Raw genomic sequence first — 19,821 nt, 5'->3', positions numbered from 1 at the left:
TCTCAGCAGCACTTGGCTTTAGGGCAACCACAGCCACTGTGGTCTTCATCTCCAGAGAGCAACACACTTCAAGTGCTATTCTTACCTCACTTCCTGCCAAAGTGGCTTTAGAGACACAAAAAGTGCAATGACTTTGCCTCATGTCAAACTTCTTATTTTTATGTTTTACCTGATGTAATACTTCTTTCATATCAATATGCTCACATGTTATGAGCAATGACTGAGGTCATAGATCAGATAGATAAATACTCAAGGTGATTCATCTGTTCAGAAAGCAGATGTGGACTACTTGCATAATAAACATGCCAGACAACAGTCATACACTCATTCATTGTGCCTGCATGCAAATTTCGTACTACAATAATATTGCCATTACTTTGCTGTGTAAAGGTGGACCCTGTGTGGAAAGTCTGACAATAAAACAGCCTAAATAATACAGGGACTTAACTTGAAGCAGAGTAGGTGTTCCTGATTGAACAGCCGCCAAAATAAACCTGTTTTGGTCAACTTAACCCATGTATCATATAACAGCGGATCAACGGAGTACAAAAGCATGATGTCATCCCCTAAAAATCTGGCAAGTGTAGGTGTAGCCCATTACAAGTAAGTTCAAAGACCTGATCGTGAATCTTATACTCGCGTCTGTCAGTCCGCACTGTTGCTCCCCTCAACCGGTTTGTTACTGAGGACAAACGGGGTGAATGAAGCTACATGATGAAGCATATGCTGTTAGCTGTATGTGCAGCGCCCCCGCGGCTACTTCAGCCAACACTGCTGCACGCACTGTAGTTTGGACCGCGACTGTCTCCAAAAAATGAGCTGAACTGCCACAGTGGTCCGCTGCACGCAGCCCGTCCTCGCCGCCCCCATCAGCTATCATTATAACACACAGGCTAACGAGGCAACTCAACTTCATGGCACACTCTCGCTGTGAAAGCGCGGGTGGGATCCTGCGCTCAACTTCACACCACATCACTCCTCAATGTGACAACCACTGCAACGTCACCGAAACTAAGTCATAAACAGGCAATAATATTACGGTTAATATTTACCAGCTTGTTACAGTGCGGGCGCTGTAGCCATTTATCCCGTAGCGAAAGGGCCAGAAGTCCGCATTTCCTGGATTGCGATGCGCTGGATAGAGCTGCTCTCGGTGCCCGCGTCTCTGCGGAGGGAGAGCCGGAGGGGCTCGGGGTGCTTCCCACTGTTGTGTCAGACCGGACAGCGATGCCACATTCAGCTGATCGCCACAACAAAACAACATCTCGCCCTACGCAAAACACACTCCGCGGCTCCGCACCACCCCGCACGGCAGGTCCGGTGGGCGCCGCCCCCCTCAGCCTCCACCAGTGGGCTGGCGCGTCGAGCTCGCTTCGTGAATAATCATGAGGTGGCAGAGGCAGCCATTGGTTGAAAGGAGCAGTTCCTGGTTAATGCTATTAATTCTAATTAGCCAGGCAACCTCATGCACTCGCTTCCACGAGTGTTTTTGGAGACTGACTGGGGTAATCACGCACCCCCTGATCTGAGCTGGTTTACTTCAGATCTCTCTGATCCAGCAGCAATATGTCACCTCCTCAGACTTATACCACCACACACTCCTTCCTGCTTTACCGCAAGAATGAATAGCCTGCCTAAAGTGACGCTGACACTGCATCACACACAAGAGAGATATAATGGAGGTCAGGATGTGAGGCCACAAATCAATTCACTTCTCCTGAACGACTGTGTGAACTGTTAAGGGGTCACCGGCAAAGTTTTGCATCTTTTGCACACATCCCGGTGCTCCAAAGTGAATTTCCTGCTGTTCTGATGACCCCATCTGTCTGAACCCCTCATACCTGAGGGGCCAAAAGTGGGGGGGGTGATGAGGGTCAGATACAATAGCCTAAAGGTCAAAGAGGGAAGCAGTACTAGTGGCTGTGGCTGTGGCTGCTGCATGCATTGGTATCCTTGAGATCAAATGGTGCTCTAAAAGGCCAATGGACATCAGAGCTCACAGGTGGTGGTGACTGGCAGCACAAATCATCTTTTCACCTGACTCACATCACTGTCATGGTGCACAGGTAGTCAGCAGAGGAATAAAGCTGCTTTCAAAAAGCATCCAAGACATCCAAAAACTGAATTACATGTTTCATGATGTCTAGTGGAGGAGAAACTGGTGTAGAATTAGAAACATTTCCTCCTTTGCATATGAGCGTACAGTTAGTCTTTTGTGTCTCATATTTTCAGAGCTGTCTATGCATCTGCATCCAGCGTGCTAACTCTTTGTTCCCGGTGTTGAGAACAGCTCCGCAGCAAAGAGGAAAGGGAAGGGAAGGAAAAGTGGGAGGGAAATGGGGAGAAGTGTAGAAAAAGAGGAGAGCACAGAAAGACAGTGGGAGAGACAGAGCAGGAGACGGAGAAGGAGTGCAGGGACATGCTGTGGTGTGAGCGCTCCGTACTGCTACAATATGACTCTGACAGGCTTATGTAACCAGACTGGCCTGGCATTTGGCTCACAGCAGACGCCGGCTGCACTGACTGTTATATAACTGCATTAGCTGCTCCTCTGAGCTGGGGGAGAGCATGCGCACAGGAGTGCCCTACACACTCAGACTTTCAGACTTTTAGACTTCCAGCTTAGGACTGAGTGACTGCATCGCACAGCAGCCTGAGTGAGAGAATGGAAGCGATCGAACAAAATGAGAGAAAAATAAAACCTGGAAGTCCAGTGGAGGTTCAGCAATTTATCAGGAACAAACAGATCTATTAGTGCCCACATTTTACACAGTGGAGAGAAACTAGGTAATGAGTCTGACAGGCATCAGCATCTTCACTTCCCATCACCAGCAACAAGTTCTCCATCCTGAAAAGCCTAATTGAGGCTTAATGTTGGGTAAATGTTTCCAGTGCACATGCAGTATGCCAGCAGGGCTTCAACTCAATTAGCTCCCCTGCATGCAGTACATAATTTAATGGGCCTGGATCCCACTCTTAAAACCCAATTACACCTCAGACAGGCATTTCCAGTCATTCTGTCAAAGAGGTGGTCAGGGATGCGTAATTCTCTCACAAAACAATGCTTATCCAGATCAGCATCAGGAGCAGTTGTACTATTCACGGTTAATTTACAGTGATAATAAATATTGAAACAAAGCTGAAATAGTGTGATGATCTATGTGTTTCACTGCAGAGAATGACCTTATTCTTGACAAGTAAATTCAAAATGCAGCCAAACACTGACATTTCAAAACTAATGTGGGAAAAGGGAAGTGAAGATTAAGGTCAGGGATAACACTGCAAGTGATAACCATTGTTTCAGTCAATCTGCAATTAAAAATCCCAGGATGCCTAACCAAGCATGGCTGCAGAGCTACACTAAATGGTTCATAATCAGCACATTACAGCCTCTGATCTCTTATTACAGCGACAAATTGCATCTGATGATAACGGAGGAAATGAAGGTGGGATTTATGACACTGGAGCCAATGGCCAAAGACGGAGAGTGACTTAAATCTGTCCTAGGAGAAAAACTGAGTTCACATTTGTACACCTGATGATAACAGGGGAAATAAAAGTGCGATTTATGACACTTAGCTAATTTGTTCTCAGATGCTGTTGGCTGTGTTCAGAGGCTGTTAAATTTCAGATGGGACTAATGGAAGAGTATAGTGCAAAGAGTTCTTTGCCCCCTTCCTGATTTCTTTTTTTTTTGCATGTTTGTCACACTTTAATGTTTCAGATCATCGAACTAATTGAAATATTAGAAAAATGCAGTTTTTAAATGAAGCTTGTTATTATTAAGGGAAACAAAATCCAAACCCACATGGCCCTGTGTGAAAAAGTGATTGTTCCCTAAACCTAATAACTGGTTGGGCCACCCTTAGCAGCAACAACTGCAATCAAGCGTTTGCGATAACTAAGTCTTTTACAGCACTGTGGAGGAATTTTGGCCCACTCATCTTTGCAGAATTGTTGTAACTCAGCCACATTGGAGGGTTTTCGAGCATGAACTGCCTTTTTAAGGTAATACCACAGCATCTCAATAGGATTCAGGTCAGGACTTTGACTAGGCCACTCCAAAGTCTTCATTTTGTTCTTCTTCAGCCATTCAGAGGTGGACTTGCTGGTGTGTTTTGGATCATTGTCCTGCTGCAGAACCCAAGTTCACTTCAGCTTGAGGTCACGAACAGATGGCCGGACATTGTCCTTCAGGAGTTTTTGGTAGACAGCAGAGTTCATGGTTACATTTATCACAGCAAGTCTTCCAGGTCCTGAAGCAGCAAAACAGCCCCAGACCATCACACTATCACCACCATATTTTACTGTTGGTACGATGTTCTTTTTCTGAAATGTGGTGTTACTTTTACGCCAGATGTAATGAGACACACACCTTCCAAAAAGTTCAGCTTTTGTTTCGTCAGTCTACAGAGTATTTTCCCAAAAGTCTTGGGGATCATCAAGATGTTTTCTGGCAAAAATGAGACAAGCCTTAATGTTCTTTTTGCTCAGCGGTGGTTTTCATCTTGGAACTCTGCCATGCAGGCCATTTTTGCCCAGTCTCTTTCTTATGGTGGAATCATGAACACTGACCTTAACTGAGGCAAGTGAGGCCTGCAGTTCTTTGGATGTTGTTGTGGGGTCTTTTGTGACCTCTTGGATGAGTCGTCGCTGCGCTCCTGGGGTAATTTTGGTCAGCCGGCCACTCCTGGGAAGGTTCACCACTGTTCCATGTTATGCCATTTGTGGATAATGGCTCTCGCTGTGGTTTGCTGGAGTCCCAAAGCTTTAGAAATGGCTTTATAACCTTTTCCAGACTGATAGATCTCAATTACTTTCTTTCTCATTTGTACCTGAATTTCTCTGGATCTCGGCATGACGTCTAGCTTTTGAAGATCTTTTGGTCTACTTCACTTTGTCAGGCAGGTCCTATTTAAGTGATTTCTTGATTGAGAACAGGTGTGGCAGTAATCAGGCCTGGGTGTGGCTAGAGAAATTGAACTCAGACGTGATAAACCACAGTTATGTTTTAACAGGTGGGGCAATTACTTTTTCACACAGGGCAATGTAGGTTTGGATTTTGTTTTCCCTTAATAATAACAACCTTCATTTAAAAACTGCATTTTGTGGTTACTTGGTTTTCTTTGACTAATATTTAAATTAGTTTGATGATCTGAAACATTAAAGTGTGACAAACATGCAAAAATATAAGGAATCAGGAAGGGGGCAAACACTTTTTCACACCACTGTATATGCTTCAATCACTGAAAGAGAAATGAAAAAAATAAGAGGTAAGTTTAGCTACAAGAGTGAAGACGGTTCTTTAAAGAGTGAGATAATGTTAAGACTTGCTGGAGCAATAAAAGTGAAATAATCAAGATCTTCCTGTTAGAGGAGTGACATCACATCTTTTGGTTTGGTAGTGACTTTACTACGTCTGTGCATTTGAGCTGACTTTTTCTTTCAATGAGATCTTGTTGAGGAACCACATACTAACCAATTCATACAATACTGCAAATAGCAAATCTAAAGCAAAATTTCTGCAGGCCTCTATCCTCATTTTGGATCTGCTGTCCTTGCTGCATCAGTTGGTTGATGCTGGTGTGTTTTATTGTTTCAAATCATATTTTAAATTTGTGTGGTCCTAAAAACAAATCTTTTAACATCTTATATTTAGTTTATATCAATGTCCACTGATATATGCTGAACAAGGAATTGCTTACACACACTGGTACTGTGATATTCTCATTTTCCATTTGCACATGAATATGTTTTTGCACTTTACATCCCCTCACTTAAACATTTTTAACACTGCTTACTGTTTTTAAATAGTTTTACTATGTTTTTGTTTGTCCTTTACTGTCTCATAGTTGTTTTTTATGTTTACAGTTGTGTGCTGTTGTCCTCCCGACAGTGCCGCCAGGGAAGTCTTTGTTTCCTCCACTACACGTAAAGGAAGTGAGAATTCATTCTCACGACTACACTGTGACACAATCCATCCACTCAGGATTGTCATGGATAGGCTGAGCGAGGGGTGGTGTTGTGGGAGGGTGGAAGTCGACAGGAGGTAGCGCGTCCCGAACAGTTTCAGACAGTGCCAACTGGCCTGACTAACTGTAGCAGCCAAAACCAACAGGCCCCGTCTGCCAGCCAGGCAAGAAGGAAATAACACAGCAGAGGCTGCAAGCACTAGCACACACTGCTCTGTCTCTGTACCAGCACAAGGGACAGGTCAGACGCATTTACTGCTTTAATTTACAGTTAGGGAAAAGGGGTGAAATCTGGTCAGAGCTATAATCATTATGTACTGGATACACAAGTCATGTGCTTTCAATTTAGCTTTGGACTTTTGTCACAGGAAGCTAAACTCAGAAAAGGGTCAAGACATTAGTGGCTGATGTGAATCTGTTGCCAGTCACACAACTGCGGAAGAGAGAAAGGTTTATTAAGCAGCAAGCAGGGAAACACAGCAGGGGACATGGCAGAGTAAGGTCAAATGATGAGACAATCCATCAGACATGTGCTTGCACTGAAGCAACATGTCAAGCATAGGGTTTGCTGGTTTTGGAGTGTCATCTATACATGATGCTTCACCCAGAGTACAGAACATGCTATGAGGTGTCTATTAGCCCCTCCTCAGTCCCCAACTCTGGTACTTCATGACCTAAATCTGTGGGCTGATGTACAGAAACCATCACACTGCCTGCACTCTGGTGACCCATTAGAGATAGGGTGGAGTTACGTAGAATCAAGAACATCCATGAGGCACCTAAATCAAAGGTAAAACATAATAATCAAATGTAACCAATAACTATTAATTTCTATTTGACATTTTTCGTGGGACACTGTAAAACTTCTATTGAGGCTCCATCAAGACAAAGAGTGAGAGACAGATTCCCATCTTTATTTAAAACAGTGTTTATACATTAATTACAATATTAAATCCTGTCATCATAGGCCTATGCCTTATTGGCATGCAATGACTGACTCAAAATGTAAGGCAAGGCATAATCACACGTCAGCAGTAGTGTCAAATTCTTTTTGAAACGCAGGACTACAAAAAGGCACTTATTAGTGTTTTGAAATATTACATGTTATGATCGAACACTGGCAATTCTGCCTAAATAATCTCCTTAGTAGGGCGCTAATGGTAAAATGTACAATACATTTGACATGTTTTTGAAACAAAATTAATATAAAACTAAAGACCTCAATTCATCACAACACTTCAAACTTCATTCACAATACTCATACGCAGACAGAGAAACAGGAAATCTGATTCATAAGTGCGGGTTGTGTTTGAGATGAACACAACATAGACAAAGGATAACATTTTCAGGATTGTACCAAAAAAAAAAAAAAAGTACAAAATATACTGGTCTTATTTTAACTCAGTCCATTCATTTTGGGTAAAATTTGAGGTAACTACTATGTAATGCATAAACTTACTGTACCACCATTACAACCATCAACATATTATGAAAGTCAATACCATTTAACAGCAATTTGTAATTTCTGAAATGCGTCGTTATTGTTTTGTACACTACAACTATTAAAAATCCCTTTCTTGTTAACTCGATAACAACGATCTGCAACCTTCTGGAAAAAATTGCATTTGTGAGAGCACAGGTAATGTGGAGTTCACGCTATCACCTCCTGAACCATACCTCTGCACATCACATGATGCTGACTGCTATGGATCAATACATGTCTCCCTGCTGCAAACAGACTGCTATACAGGTACAGATTGTTGCCCGTGGCTGTACAAGGCCAAACACAGTCAGACATGGAAAGGCATAGCACCGGAGATTAATTACCCTTTGTTGGGAGTAGACAAGGAAGAGCTGAGATTAGACTGATGATCTATTAGGACTCTGGCCCAAAGTGTAATGATGTAGATTTGCATACAGCCAAGGAGGGAAGCCCGGTTATGATGTGTAGGGTGTGTCATATTAGTCTTATCTAGCTCTCACACTCACCTCACTCTGGGGCTCCCAAGAAGGGTTCTCCTCGTTGCCCCCAGAACTAAAACAGTCCAGCTAATCAGGGGGATTCCAGACCTGGCCAATCAGAGAAGCGTGATGACACAGGCCTTTAAAAGGGGATCCGTAACAGAAATGTCTGAAGTATTGAGAAAGCGCTCTGTTGCTGAGCCTTTGTGATAATCCAGCAACTAAAATTAAGCAAAAACATAATGGAGCTCATACCGTCATATCACAACCACATCAGGTGGAAGGTAGGGTGTTGCCTATCAAGGTGAGTCACTGGCAAAGAAATAACTTCTTGTAGCCAAAACCATCATCATTCAGGCTAACTAAAAATAAATCCACTTATACTTTCAAATATCTGTAGTGATTATCACACTAAACAATCATACTGAGAGGAGTAAAACAACAGAAACACAATACCAGCAGAGGCAATAAGTTGAAAAAAGAATAAAAAGAAATGAAATGTATTTCCGTTATAATATCCTTCCTATTTCCTTTATAGCATCCTTCACACCGCCTAATACACTAGGCAAAAAAAACAAAACAACCAAATACAGCTAAAAGACAAGGAGTGCTCAGCTGAAATCCCTGTCAGGGAAAATAAGAGGGGCGATGAGGGTCCAGAGGTAGAGCCCAAGGCCCAGCCAGCTGGAGCTCATCTTCACCCACACAGCTGGCATACTGCTCTGCATGGTCTGGGTGGTGGTGTCTGGCCTGAGGGAGGACACAGAGGGCAAAAGTACAATTTAATACAACCAACACATGTACTGAAATGTGTATACAGATATTTTTCACAAATTAATGATTGGGAAAAGCACTGTGGTAGATAAGCTTATTTTCTAAATTGAGCTAAATTTAGAAAATGACATTCAAGCTGTGTTCAAAGAATGGATAACTTTTGAGTGAAGTACTGCGCCCTCTGGTGGCCACACTGGAGGCCTACAATGCCTGTGCAACTACTAGAAGCTACTGATTTCAAAACATTTGGCCATCTCAGAAGCATCAAACAGATGTGTAAATACTTCAATGTTTTTGTCTCAGAATTTATAATTTTGTCACTGAGAGATCACTGAATTGTGTGTTTAAATGCTGTCCCGTTGGGTAATAAAATTGCTTATTTGTATCCATCTCACATAAGTATCTATCCGATATGTTTATTCAAAATTTTCACAGGAATAATTCTGCGATTAAATTCATACCAGGACATTATGCAGTTCAACCACAATCTTATCTGTTGATCACCAGTGAACCTCCAGTTACATGCCTAACAGATCTTTTTCATGGCAGACATTTTGACTTGTCATAGCAGGAAAAGCACAGGTGAAACAAATTTTGTTAATGATGGCTCAGTTCCATCAAGTGTCCCTGTAAGCCATGCCAGCGAGCCAGCATGCACAGAACCAAGACCCTAGACCTAGCTGAACTAAATGGAATGTAGTCATTACCAGCCATGACAGCGCTGTTTTCACCTTGTGAGTCTGTGTCTGTGTGTGTGTGTCATCATGGCAAAATGTGGTCCTGGAGATACCTACTGTAGCGGGAACTACCACAGAAGCGGTTTTGAGTACTTTGCCAGGTGTTTATATCTATGATTGTCTGTGGACAGATTTTATAAACACGATAGCCGTGCAAGATGCAGTCACAAAACTTTACAGGTGTGTAGATGAGATCAAAATGAAGGCCAAGTTCGAAGATGGGTGTGGTTCAAGCAAGGGCGCCAGAAGTAAGGGGGTTGTGGCCCCCCACTTTACGCCCCTGGCTCACATCCTTTTTAAGTCGTGGAATTAGCTTTGCCAAGATGTTACATGTTTAACAATCTGTTGGCGAGAGATACTTACTGGTACCAGTTGGTGAGAGTCATCATGATGTATAGAGAGGCCAGACAGAGGTGGAAGTGGAAAAAGGAGTAGTTGTAAGTGACTCCCTCCTCCTCATTGTCCACGGCCCTGCGTATGCCGTCCTCTCCCACCACACCCTCTCCACCTGACCCTCTGCCCTCCTCTGTCTGCATCAGCTTGTTTACTTGGGTGTTACTGGACGAACGAATACTAAGGAAGAGACAGGAGAGAGACAGTTTTATAAAAATTTAGATAATAAAAACCTAAAATCATTTGTGATGTTTTTGGCGCTGCTAAACCTACCTGGCATAGAGAGTGCAGAAGATGAAGATGATCAAACCAACAATGCCCTGAGCATCCCACCACTGCACCGCTCCTGGGGTGCTGTCACCAGATGGTTCAGTGGTGCTGACGTTTGACACTAGACTCAACAGGCTGGGGTTACACTTTCGATCTAAAAGAGCACATGCACAACATAATACATTTTATTACACTATAATGTATATCATCATCATACAGTAAGCCTGTTTACACTTGACATAATTTTGTATCTCTGGGTATCTGAATTCCATCTTGACTGTAATGGAAACACTTTTTTGATTCTTATGTAAATTAACTACAATTTTGGCACTGAAGGTGCTGCAAACACCTTAGAAGGTGGTAAGAGCATTTGGCAATACATGTATATCATTAACAAAGTGTACATGTTTTCCAGTTCATAAATCCATTACTCTGCCTTACATTGAAATAAATGTGAGAACGGTGTTTTCCTCTGAACAGGGTTCCATCCACACTAGTGTTTTCCAAATGTTTTCTTAAATTTCACTGTCAACAGTGAAACACCAGAACAATAAAAAAGTGTTTTGTGCTATTGTATGTTTGTGCTGTATAATGTTTTTAATTGGTCTGCTTTGCGATATAAAATAAGCAGCTGTTGATGTATGATATCTAGCAATCTAGTTGTTCACTTTTGTGCGTGCAGTGAAATGCAAAAGAGACAGTTCTCCCGAGTGACACAGATTATTTGCATTTTTCGAAGGCGAAATCAAATTCAATGTGGGTAGTAGAGATGCAGTTTCAATGTTGTGTGTGAATCTACGTCAGATGCTTACGTGTAGATAAAACTAATCCTACAGTCACCACAAGCTTTCCCATTGGTGCCATTCACTTGGGAAAGGCAGATCACACGACATGAGACAAGGAAGGTGTGCTAACTATTAGCAAAAAGCAGCTCTTTGTTCCTATAGCGTGCCATGGAAAACTCACCAATATGATCAAAATGCTGCAGCAGAATCAGCAAATACATATATTGAAAGAAAACAGTGAGTATAATCACAACTGAGCATGTAGCCAAAAGCTACAGAGGAGAGCTGCAACCGTGGACAAAGACAACAGGAGACTCACCTGGATTGTTGGTCATTGCAGACCAAGTGACATACATGGTGTAGAGGGAGATGAGTGAAGCCTGCAGCAAACCGGAGTGTGGCTGAGCTTCCTGTAACAAACAGGACAAACATACACTAAATGAACTGGCCAAAATGTAACAACTGCAAAATGTAAACTAATATGCCTTGAAACAAAAGTTAAAGTAACTGTATTTTGTACTTCTATCAAAAACTCAACTGAGATTGGAAAAAATTACTCAAGTCATTCATAAAGCAAGGGAAGAACATATTTATACATATTACTGATTGGAAACCGCAGCTCCTCCTATTGAAGCACAAAACCTTTTTCGCAAAAGGACAAAAGTAAGGCCCTGTCCACACTAGGACAGATACATGAAAATACTTTTTTCCTTTTACACAGGGTTCCATCCACACTAGTGTTTTTGGGTTGTTTCTCTTTTGTTTTTCTCACTCTCTCTCTCTTTTTTTGTTTTGTTTTAGAAAATGTTGGCTTAGTATGGAAGGAAGACCAAAAATGGGGAAACCATGTTTTAAAATGTATCTGCATTAGTATGGACATGGCCTTGAACTGGTCCGCACTGTACCTGTATCTTGGGTAGGATGGAGACAATGGAGATGAGGATGCAGAAGATAAGGTTGAGGCTGATGAAGACCTTGTGCTCTGTACAGTCGTCAGGCTGTGTGTAGTAAACGTAGAAAAGCACCACAGCAGTGATAGCCAGGGCGTAGTGGAGGAAGGTGAAAGACAGCAGGCCTGGAAATTACATGAAGATACATTTACATGAATGGCTTAAAACCACAAGTATAATAATGTGCTGCTGACTTGGACAGCAGAGCAGAGCTGTTTAATCTATTCAAATATTTGTCAAGTGTATAATTATACAAATTATACACTAATATATGTATCTTAACATGGCAAGAAAGCCTCTTTTCAAGTGAATGTTGTACCTGCAAACCAGCATTTGTTGTCACTATTTTCAGCATTTTCTACCCACACCTTGTTCCAAGAGTGGGCAAAGTCGATGAGAAGAATAAGTTGGATTAAAATGAAGATGAAGGATCCCACCACTCCGAAGTAAAACCACACTGTGAAGTGGAAAGGAAAGAGACACAGCTGATACCGTTTCCTAAAATAGTTGATCAGGAACAGATATTTCTACTTTGCCTGAGTCACTGACAAAACACAAAGTCAGTGTCTGCTCAAGTAAAGGATACAGTTACTGTTTTATTGTAATTCAACAGAGCATGTTAGTACCAGTATGAAATGTTCCGTCAGGGATGAAAAAAGCTCCCACTGTAATCCCAATCAGGATCAGAAACTTAAAGAACCAGAACCTGGAAAATAAACAGTTACAAATCATCAGTACAGCAGACGGACGGAAGTAGCAAATGCAAATCTGCCTCCATTTCTCAACACATGTATTCCATATAAGTCCAATTAAGCACTCACCCATTTTGAATAGCTGCACGTGGGTCTTTGCTGCTACGGACACGAATCATGATGGCAAAGAACAGAAAGAAGAAGCAGGTCATGGCGAAGCACATACGGTACACAGACTTGTAGCCCACAATGACATCACAGTTAACCTTATTTTCGACCCCAGGTATAGCAGTTCCTCCCTGGCAAAATCCTGGGATCTACAAAACAGCACAAGGTCAGAGAAAACAAATTTGTAATTCAGCTTATCTAGAAAGAATTTACATGAGAGAATATGTAACAATACTTGAGAATACTTGAAGGAAAGTAACTGAGGACTTTCTCTGCAAAAACTTTATTGTATTGTGACTGCAGTAACAGCATCTAGCGAAACATTTTATTATGTTTAGGCCTGTCTTGGTAACTACTTTTACTGGACGATAATATTGCCCTAGAAAAAATTGCAATAAACAATATCATTGTCATTTTAAGAACATTTTATGCCACTGATACATTGATAATATAAAAGCATAATAATGCAAGTATACCCTTTCAAAGAGCAATAAACGTTTAAGCTGCCTGAGCCCAGCCCATGGTGAAACTCAGATACAGAGAGCAGATGATAAGAGAACAGAAGCAGCGCAACCAGAAATGACAGCAAAACGTGTCAGCATATCTTTTTTCTGTTACATTCGGCTTAGGCGATGTGAAAAAAAAAAAACGCTCAGGCGTTGTATAATGTAGGAAAAACCCTGCTGTTTATTATGGCATTACAATGGTAAATTGTTAGTGACATTCTTATCCAAATAAACATGCATATAAACACAACGGGCAATATCAACACAATATATGGAATATATGGACATAACCTCGATAATATTTGCTGACCTCGATAAGTCGATAAAGTAATTATTGTGACAGGCCTAATTTTCTGTATACAAACTGTATAACCATTTGCCTTCTGTGTAGCTTTTAATGTGTAACTACTATCCTCTCTCGGGGAATTTCCCACTGAGTCAAGCCAGAGACCTAACTTTTTGTTCAGGTTTTAGATAGGTCATCACAACTACTTTCAATAAGATATTAGAGAAATATCCTATACATATCATTTGTAAGAAAAAAAAAACATGCACAGTAAACATAGGAAATCTAAAGTAATGTTCAAAATGTAATACAACCCTGAACACTGTAATTTAATAGCATGAAGAGGAACAGTGACCTTACTTTACGGAGCTGTGTCTCCATTCCAGGAAGAATCATGATGACAGACACCAAGGTCCCCAGCAGCAAAAAGAATGAGAAAACCAGCCGTGTGACGGTGGAGTTATTGGAGGACGGACAGCAGCCACACAGAAGGCATGGTGCTGAGCCACACAGACAGGAGGCCTACGAGTGATGAGGAGGATGGCAAGGGAGTAGGAGGGGAAAAAAAGAGAATGAAAAGAGAGTTAAAGCTTTGGCCAGGACAGGCTTTTACAAATCAGACAACAGTCAGATGAATGTAGGCAACTGCTTTGGCAGAACGCCAATCATAAACAGGTTTTGTTCCATTAGACATACTGGGCTGTTAAATTATTTATCGTGACAGTGAATTTCCAATACTGGATCCAAGTAGATAAGCATCACCCACATATCTGACTCAAATACTAATTTCAAAATAAAATACACAGCACGGGCCTATGTTATCCCAGTTTGTCAAGAAAATCTAGGGCATAACTACCCCCCGGCTTTTATGATGTCCACAGTTAGTCCACACAGAGAAAGACAAACAGACTCCACCTATGTAGTCTGAAGATATTTACAGTGACTTAGCTAGCCTATTTAAACTGTCTAAGCTAACGCTAACTAATCTTGTATCGGCCAGACCAGGGGCTGTTGTCATAGAAGAGAACTAGCTTAGCCATAGCATATACATTTGTTGTGTCAATAACTCGGTGACCTTAATTATCTAAACTAGCTGGGTTAAATATGTCTAAAGTTAGTGTAAATGGTCTGTTCTGACACTTCATTATTTGCACTGCTGATTCACTATCTTGCTAAGCTAACTTCCTAGAAATGTATAGCGTTATATGTCCAGTACAGCTAGTATTTAACGTTAACGCTAAGTTACTAACTAATGTGCCTTGTAAGAGCGTTTTCCGTTTCGGAGTTGACGTAGCGTTTAATGTAACTAATTCCTTAGCTAACCTTAGCTCATCTAACACTAGGACGGCGAGAATGAACTCACGCTAGCTATAAAGCCTTCCGTTGGTATTTAAGATAATATTCGTATTGAGATTAGATACTCACACAGCTGGCTAAAGAGCACAAGGCTAGACAAGCCCCCATTTCCCCCAAAATGCTGAAATTAATGGTAGTGTACCGTAGCCCTTCGCTTTCCTGTTAAACATCAGAAGACACAAACAGTCGGAAGTTGCTCGACTGCTTTTCAAAATAAAAGTCTTTACGGTTAACTAAATGATAAGCTTTTCAACATAAAATACCTCACATTTAGAGATGTTAGTGTGAGTAAGACAAAAAAGGGAATTGTTTTAACCAAAGCAATCTCTGCATATAAAATTATACTGCATTTTTTGGAGTGATAGCACATTTTTATGTGGTTAATGGGGGGTTGGGTGATTGAGTTATTAATAGCCCTTTTAATATCTAACCTGGAACTAGGAATATTTCAGTGCCAAATACTCTATTAATTCTCTAGCATGTAGGAGTATAAAGAACTAGTAGGCTAAGTAAAATTCATCAGCTTTGACATTCCTCAATTGACCAAACACTGAAAGGAAACATAATGCATATAGTTTACAGTTGTAATTAAAACCCACAAGGAATATAGCCATAAAACACAATATGACCATTGCAACAAACTATGAATGTGTTCAACATGAGTAGATTTTGTTGTTCATTTTTAATACATGCCATGTACAATGTACAAGATACTTCATATTGCCTTGCACAGATGCCAACTCTTGCAATGAGGATAATTAGACCATTTTGTCTATGAAATCCACACTACACTTGTCTATTAGACACAGCTGAATTGTTCTTGAAATTCAGGACTAATACACGTCCAGAGTCAGGAAACGAGCAGGAAATATCACTGCAGACCCATCACACCCTGGTCACAACCTGATCCAACTTCTCCCCTCTGGTAGGCGCTACAGAGCACTTTACACCAAAACAACCAGACACAAGAACAGTTCTACCCACAGGCCATGAACACTTAACAGTCACATACATAGTGTCAGGAACAACATCCACTGTACCTGTAAATGTATCTCATTGTTTATGTAAATATTATCACTTTTTGAATCTATGCACGCTGTACATACTGTATATACTGTCATATCCACCTACCTTATGTATATAAAGCAACCAGTTACATTATCATATTTATTTCAGCACCATTTGCACTCTGCACCATTGCACTAATTGTCTTACTGTTTACAAATGTTGTTGTTTTTTTAAAATAAAAATAAAAATATCTACATCTTGCACATAGTAGCTTAATGTTTGTTTACCTTGTTGAGCTTGTTGTCCTTGTTTTTAGCTGTATTTATGTCTATTTCGGTGTATGTACATTGAGAGCAAAGAAAAACCGGAGTCAAATTCCTTGTATGTGCACACATACCTGGCCACAAAGCTGATTCTGATTCTGATTCAGAAATGAAAAGTATATCAAAACTTTTTTGTCTTCTTTAGTGTCTACATAAGTGAAAACTAATGATATCATAATGACACCTTATTACCAAATTGAATTTACATTCTGCAAAAATATTGCCATAAACAAGGTATGTTGCTAGAAACAATTTTAGAATACCACTGTATCACAGTGATATTGTCAGTGAAATACCTAACTGTAACATAAAATAAACTTTTAAGTGCCTTTTAATTGCTGCACATCTTATGTGGATTACCCCTATAACCTAGTCACTACATGTGCCTGCAGAGGAGAAGGATGAGTTTTTAATTACAAGCATTGTGAAACATCCTGAGATGGAGAGAATGTAGTTACAGAGAACATTTTAGGACACAGTCTCTGTGATTTAATGTAGCCTGTTCCAACATGCCACCTGTACACAAGCAGCAGCAGTCTAATCTACTCTCAGAACATTAAAGAGCTGTTTATGATTTATTCTCACTGTTAGAGGGTATGTTGATTTGCCTGTAGCATCTGGTGGCTGGATATAAGGCAGTTAAATTAAAGTAAGGTCCTTTGTAATGTCAGCCCATCTGTGCCATTCTTTATTATTCTTTATTTATTTGTTTAGGGTGAATGAAGACAGGTGGGCTGTTTGCAGGACTGAGATTAATATATGAAGAATGTCTGTCAATGAATATGTCCAATGCAGTTTGTTGAAATCTACAGTAAGATTCATGGGAAAGGTGTGTGTATTCAAGTCTTTGCGAACTGTTGATATGGTATCTGCACCTAGTCAGAGATAGCCAATAAACTATGAAGTAAAAGAGGCATGAGCATCAGCCAATGATGGCTGTAGCTCTTGTTGCTCTAAATCTCTAATCCACAGGGTAGCCTGCATGTAACACCCTACAGTTATATGGAAATGTTCAAAAATATATGATGTGTTTTTGTAGGATGCATCATTTCTGTACAACACATGCATCCAGAGATTTTCTTTGTACTGTTCTCAAAGACAGGGATGGGTTACATTTTTGGATTCTCAGGGTAGCTGGGTAGAACTCATTAAATTTAGGGATTAAGTTGTATATTGCTTGTATATTAAGTTGACTTGTATATTGCTGATCACTGTCAAAAGAAGGACCTCAAGATTACTCGAGGATAATGAGAAAATGGTTTCCAGAAAATAAGGGAAGATTACAGGAGTAGTGGTAACACTAATTTGTGAAGTTTAAATTTAAAATTGTGTTCCTTAAAGCTGGCTGCGACCAGCTTTATAAAAACATTCCTGATTTGGGATCAGCTACACCCTCTTCAAAGTCAATACAATGACATACAAAAAATGCAACTTATTGATTGATCTGGTAGTCCAAAACAGCAGAGACAAATTTATTTGACATATTTGCATCCAATTAATGAATCTACATGTGTACATCAACCCATTACACCTGGCCATGAGGTGGAGTACTTTTTAAACTGAAAGTAAGACCCTTTGCAACCAACCTACATCATCCATTGGGCGTTTTTGCCACTCACCCCTGTGAGTCTCCCATAATCACCCCTTTGTTCTGGCACTAGCAGGCTCACTTGGCTGGCAGCAGTTGGCAGCTGATGTCTGCTTCTCTATTTTATTGTTCGTAGGACGCAGCTGCCAGGATTAAAACTTCACTCTAATCCATCACTACTCTTTCATCACTCACTCCAAGGACATTCTTGTGGTTTTCACCTTAAGCAAGAGCTGCAACAAAAGAAAAATGTTGGAAGGTAAAAAGATTTTTGAAGACTTTTCTGTTGGATAATGAAAAGGTAAAATGCAAATGCATGCAACAATAAATCTAGAGAAGACTTTATACCTAGCCTGCGATAACTGACATAAATCAAGTGATGCATCTGTTGCATTATAGCTTAAATCCGCCATAAGGCACAATATTAAAGGCACAAAGGGAAGAAAGAGTTGGTTGCAGATAGTCATATTTCATAAATGATTCCATTGCCAGTTTAATGACTCATGAACTTTAATATACTATTGGGCATTGATGAAAGTCTTCATTTATTTTCAGCTACCAGTTGCAGGGACTGGAAAAATAGGTGTCAGTGTTGGGGTAAACATTAAAATGGACCATTTCCTGTTATTCCATAATGAACAACAATATTTGATTTCATGGTATTGCATCTCTGAGACAGATCAACTGACCAGTTTTGGGTTTTGTGAAACATCATACATCATCAGGCCCTTTATAACAAAAAAACAAAAACAAACAAAAAATATTGTTTTATCACCTTGATATTTCATGACTAACAGGGAATTAGACCTCTCTGTGGTCTACTGACCCTGAAACATACAGTAAGTAATGTCACTATGTAGCATATGTATAACATACTATGCATTTCTTTGTCTGTAAATGACCTTTGGCAAACAAAAGAAATACTATTCCTTATTTTGTGTAATAACAATGCTTTATGGACATTTCTGTGTTTTGCCACCTTCATCAATGTGGAAGCTCAGTTTGTGTTTGTGGCAAAGGGAAGGGTTACCACTTAGTACTTTTCTGTATATTGGGCTTTAAGGTCAGAAGAATAGAAAAAAAATATTTTAAGGAAAGCAGTTGGTTGATCATGCAATTTTTCATTACAGTTTTTTACAATTGGTAGAACACATTTCTCTACACTGAGTTCACATTTTCAAAATCGTTCAGACATGCAGCTCAGCACAAGAGGTAATCTCACATCTAGAATGCACTAATGCAACCAAAACACTTCATACACATCTCAGGATCAATTCTTGTACACGAACGCATTTGTCTGTCAACAGTAGCACTTTGTTTCTCATTACATAATTACCTTAAAAAACAACAACAGGTAGCATAATAATATGTATCAGTATTGACTTTGAAGTATATTTTATTTGTTTATTTAGCATAAACCAAGATTCCATTAAAACCAAAAGAATGGGACTTAATTGCATGGATTGTGTTACCTTACAGTATATGTCACAGAAATGAATCAGAATGCTGCAATATGCTTCAATAGGCTTTATTTGTTTACCACGTTTGCATCGAGTAATTCCAAGTGCACAAAACTAAACTAAAGTAATTCCACTAATGCAATACAAAACTATACATATTCACTATACATACTTGAATAGGAGAGCTACAGATATAGAAATACAACAGTCCTAGTCAACCCTGTCTTCTGCATTTGACCACAAGTTCTCATCCACATCACACTCACACTATATCCCCTCTTGCAACACACCTGGGAAAAGGATCTTTTTGCATGTCTGATCCATCCCTGGCAGTCTTTTGCAGATATGTCCAGACATCCAGCATTCATCGTGTCCAAGAGGGACATCTGATCATGTGGCTGGTGGTCATAAACCTTCCACCTCCATGAGGAAAAGACTTCCTCTATGGAGCTGAGGAATGGAGAGTAAGGTGGAAGGAAAAGTGACACCATCCTGGGATGGGCTGTAAACCACTCTGTGGCTGGAAGAGAATGGTGAAATGCCACATTGTCCCATACAATTACAAAATACAAAATATTCTGCCTCATTTGC

At 40.4% G+C, this 19,821-nt stretch overlaps 2 protein-coding genes across 10 annotated transcripts in view; both read right to left on the bottom strand.

Annotated features, from left to right (window-relative positions):
* The window catches only part of LOC122881531 (transcription factor HIVEP3), a 40,546-nt gene extending 39,209 nt beyond the window's left edge, over positions 1 to 1,337 (bottom strand). For all 6 annotated transcript variants that reach the window (XM_044207822.1, XM_044207824.1, XM_044207821.1 and 3 more), the window contains exon 1: positions 1,053 to 1,337. The gene's annotated coding sequence lies outside the window, so the exon portion shown is untranslated. The remainder of the gene's footprint in view (positions 1 to 1,052) is intronic.
* A 5,528-nt stretch (positions 1,338 to 6,865) lies between these two features.
* serinc2l (serine incorporator 2, like) lies at positions 6,866 to 15,070 on the bottom strand. 4 transcript variants are annotated; one of them, XM_044208134.1, is made up of 11 exons: positions 14,921 to 15,065; positions 13,851 to 14,017; positions 12,802 to 12,852; positions 12,665 to 12,697; positions 12,470 to 12,549; positions 12,163 to 12,300; positions 11,799 to 11,968; positions 11,213 to 11,303; positions 10,112 to 10,262; positions 9,809 to 10,018; positions 6,866 to 8,684 (listed from the first exon to the last, which is right to left on the bottom strand). In XM_044208134.1, exons 1-11 carry the CDS (start codon positions 14,957 to 14,959, stop codon positions 8,546 to 8,548), a joined length of 1,269 nt encoding a protein of 422 aa, XP_044064069.1. In that variant the 5' UTR covers positions 14,960 to 15,065; the 3' UTR covers positions 6,866 to 8,545. The 4 variants fall into 4 exon arrangements, with proteins under 4 accessions (XP_044064069.1, XP_044064070.1, XP_044064071.1 ...); XM_044208135.1 differs by having other exon boundaries at positions 12,665 to 12,694; XM_044208136.1 differs by having other exon boundaries at positions 12,665 to 12,852; positions 13,856 to 14,017; positions 14,994 to 15,070.
* Between the last annotated feature and the right edge of the window lie 4,751 nt (positions 15,071 to 19,821).

The sequence above is a fragment of the Siniperca chuatsi genome, linkage group LG9 (genome assembly GCF_020085105.1).
Source record: "Siniperca chuatsi isolate FFG_IHB_CAS linkage group LG9, ASM2008510v1, whole genome shotgun sequence".
In the NCBI taxonomy this organism is placed as follows: domain Eukaryota; kingdom Metazoa; phylum Chordata; class Actinopteri; order Centrarchiformes; family Sinipercidae; genus Siniperca; species Siniperca chuatsi.
Note: the sequence above shows the minus strand (reverse complement) of the source record. Positions and strands in the feature narration are given on the sequence as shown.